The sequence below is a fragment of the Juglans microcarpa x Juglans regia genome, chromosome 7S (assembly GCF_004785595.1).
Source record: "Juglans microcarpa x Juglans regia isolate MS1-56 chromosome 7S, Jm3101_v1.0, whole genome shotgun sequence".
NCBI classification, from domain to species: domain Eukaryota; kingdom Viridiplantae; phylum Streptophyta; class Magnoliopsida; order Fagales; family Juglandaceae; genus Juglans; species Juglans microcarpa x Juglans regia.
The window spans coordinates 9,552,920-9,555,088 of NC_054607.1; the positions used below are offsets into that span (position 1 = coordinate 9,552,920).

General features: G+C 40.2%; 1 protein-coding gene across 1 annotated transcript; it reads right to left on the bottom strand.

Moving 5' to 3' along the window:
- Nucleotides 1-637: 637 nt before the first annotated feature.
- On the bottom strand, nucleotides 638-1,817 carry LOC121240314 (fasciclin-like arabinogalactan protein 12). Its single transcript, XM_041137719.1, has one exon. It carries the CDS (start codon nucleotides 1,726-1,728, stop codon nucleotides 772-774), a length of 957 nt encoding a protein of 318 aa, XP_040993653.1. The 5' UTR covers nucleotides 1,729-1,817; the 3' UTR covers nucleotides 638-771.
- Nucleotides 1,818-2,169: the final 352 nt, after the last annotated feature.

Sequence of the window (2,169 nt, forward strand, 5' to 3'; positions counted from 1 at the left end):
GTTTTATGAGCTCTTTAATTTCTACGTTTTAAAATTTTTATTCTAAAACATAAATTAATTGGGTGTGCTATTCTCAACGGAAAATCAATTAATAGTAATATTCCAGCTTCCATTTTTGCGGGGTGTAACCAATAAATATATTTAAAGAATAACATTAATAGTCTAATAAAAATAAAATAAAAAATTAATTAATTAAAAGGCCGACTAATTAATTAAAAAAATTAATAATCTAACATCGCGCGTGAGGCTCTCGCAGCACTTGTGCTTGCCTAAGATTTTTCGTCTTTTAATTTCTTGTCTGTTCAAAGCTGCATTGGAGTTTTTTTTTTTTTGAAATTTTCTCTCTCCCCAAACTCTATTAATATATATATATATATATATATACTGCAGTTCCAAAGTGAAAAATTAATAAAGGATCAGACCCAGTACTGGCATAACTTGTCTGGAATTGGTACACAAAATTCACATGAAGAATATAGAGGCTGCATGGAAAGGGAACATGGCAAGAAAAACAGGTAAAATTAAAAAATATAATAAGCATAAGAATTTATTTAAAAAAAAAATCTCAAAATTAGACCTTAACATGGACAATTTTAACGAGAAAAATAAAAGAAAAAGGTACATGACATGGGACAGCGAAAGAAGGCAATTATTTAGAGAACACACAGTACTGATCACGATCTTTCAACCCAATTCATCGAAATCATGCAGAAATATTAAAGATTGGACCCCACCAAAGCAAAATATCCAGATGATACGTATCCGCTAACATCAAGTTGCTTTCGTCACAATGAATGCGACCAGGGAAACTCCAATGGACAACAATGTTCCGCGCCAGCTGAGCCTCACAGCACCAGAGTGGTCCACTTTAGCAGCATCGTCATCAGTACCAACGCCAGCAGCATCACCACCAGATGGACTGTCTGCAGCATCTGCAGTTCCATTTGGCTTTGCAAGTGTTGCTGAGGGAGCTGCTGCTTTTTTAGTCTTAGGCACGAATATATCGAGTGGAAGAAGCACTTTGTCTACTCGATACATGATAAGCTGGTTATCCGAGTATATTGTACCTCCCAATGTGGCATTCACGAGGCCAGTTGATATATTCACTTGATTGCCGGCAGTTGTCACGTTCAGTGGGAATTCTCCCTCGCTGGTATCTCCAGCTTCTGTTGGCACTGGATTGCTTAGAGTCTGGAAGTTTGATAGGGTAACCACAGTGTTTAAGATGTGAAATTGTATGAGTTGGGTCTTTTGAAGATCAGACAGAGAGTTTATAGTGCCTGCTTTGAGGCTTGAAAATGCACCATCGGTAGGAGCAAATATTGTAAAGCCAACATTTGAATTATTTAGCTGACCATATAGTTGTCCAGCCAATCCAGTGCTCTTTAAGAGGCGGATAAATACTGAGTAGCCCTTAGCCTTTTCCAAGATTTTGACAACATCAGTAGGGCCCTTTTGTACAGGGATTTGGGCAGACTGAGCTGGGGCCTTTGCTGGTAGGCCGGACGGGGGTGTGGCCGACGGGGTTGGAGGAGTGGCAACTGGGGTTGGAGGAGTGGCAACCGGGGTTGGGGGCTTGGCAACCGGGGACGTTGGGGGTGTGGCAACTGGGATTGGGGGCGTGGCAGGCAATGCTGGAGCGGTAGCTGGCTGAGCTAAAGTTGTAATGCTATCAAAGAGAAAAACAAGTAGAATTGAGAGGGCAAAGAGAACCTGTTTGGCCATCATGTTTGTGGTTTCTTGTTCTATTGACGGCTGTGTTTAGCCTGGGAGATATTCAAATGCAAGAGTGGTGCTTGCTGAAGGGCTTGATATGTGTGGGAGCTGGGAGAATATGGCTCTTATTAAGGCCCGGAGAGAGTGAAGTTAGGTGAAAGGGTACATCTCTAGCTAGTTGCAAATCCATAGTTGTGTGCAGCTTATCTGTCTTGGAAAGGTGGGGGAATGCATGTATGGATGGATAAGTGAAAGATTTTGTTGTTTTAACAACTACTTTGCTTGGAAAAGCAGCAAAAAGAGAGGGTATCTCAAATTTGTTTGGGGGAAAAAAAAGATGCATATCATTGCTCCAGCTTTCATTTAGATCAATTGTTCTTAGATAGAACTACTGTTTGCCAGCAAAAAATATCAAGCAAAAAGCGGAAAAGAAAATAAACCTATGAATCTAAT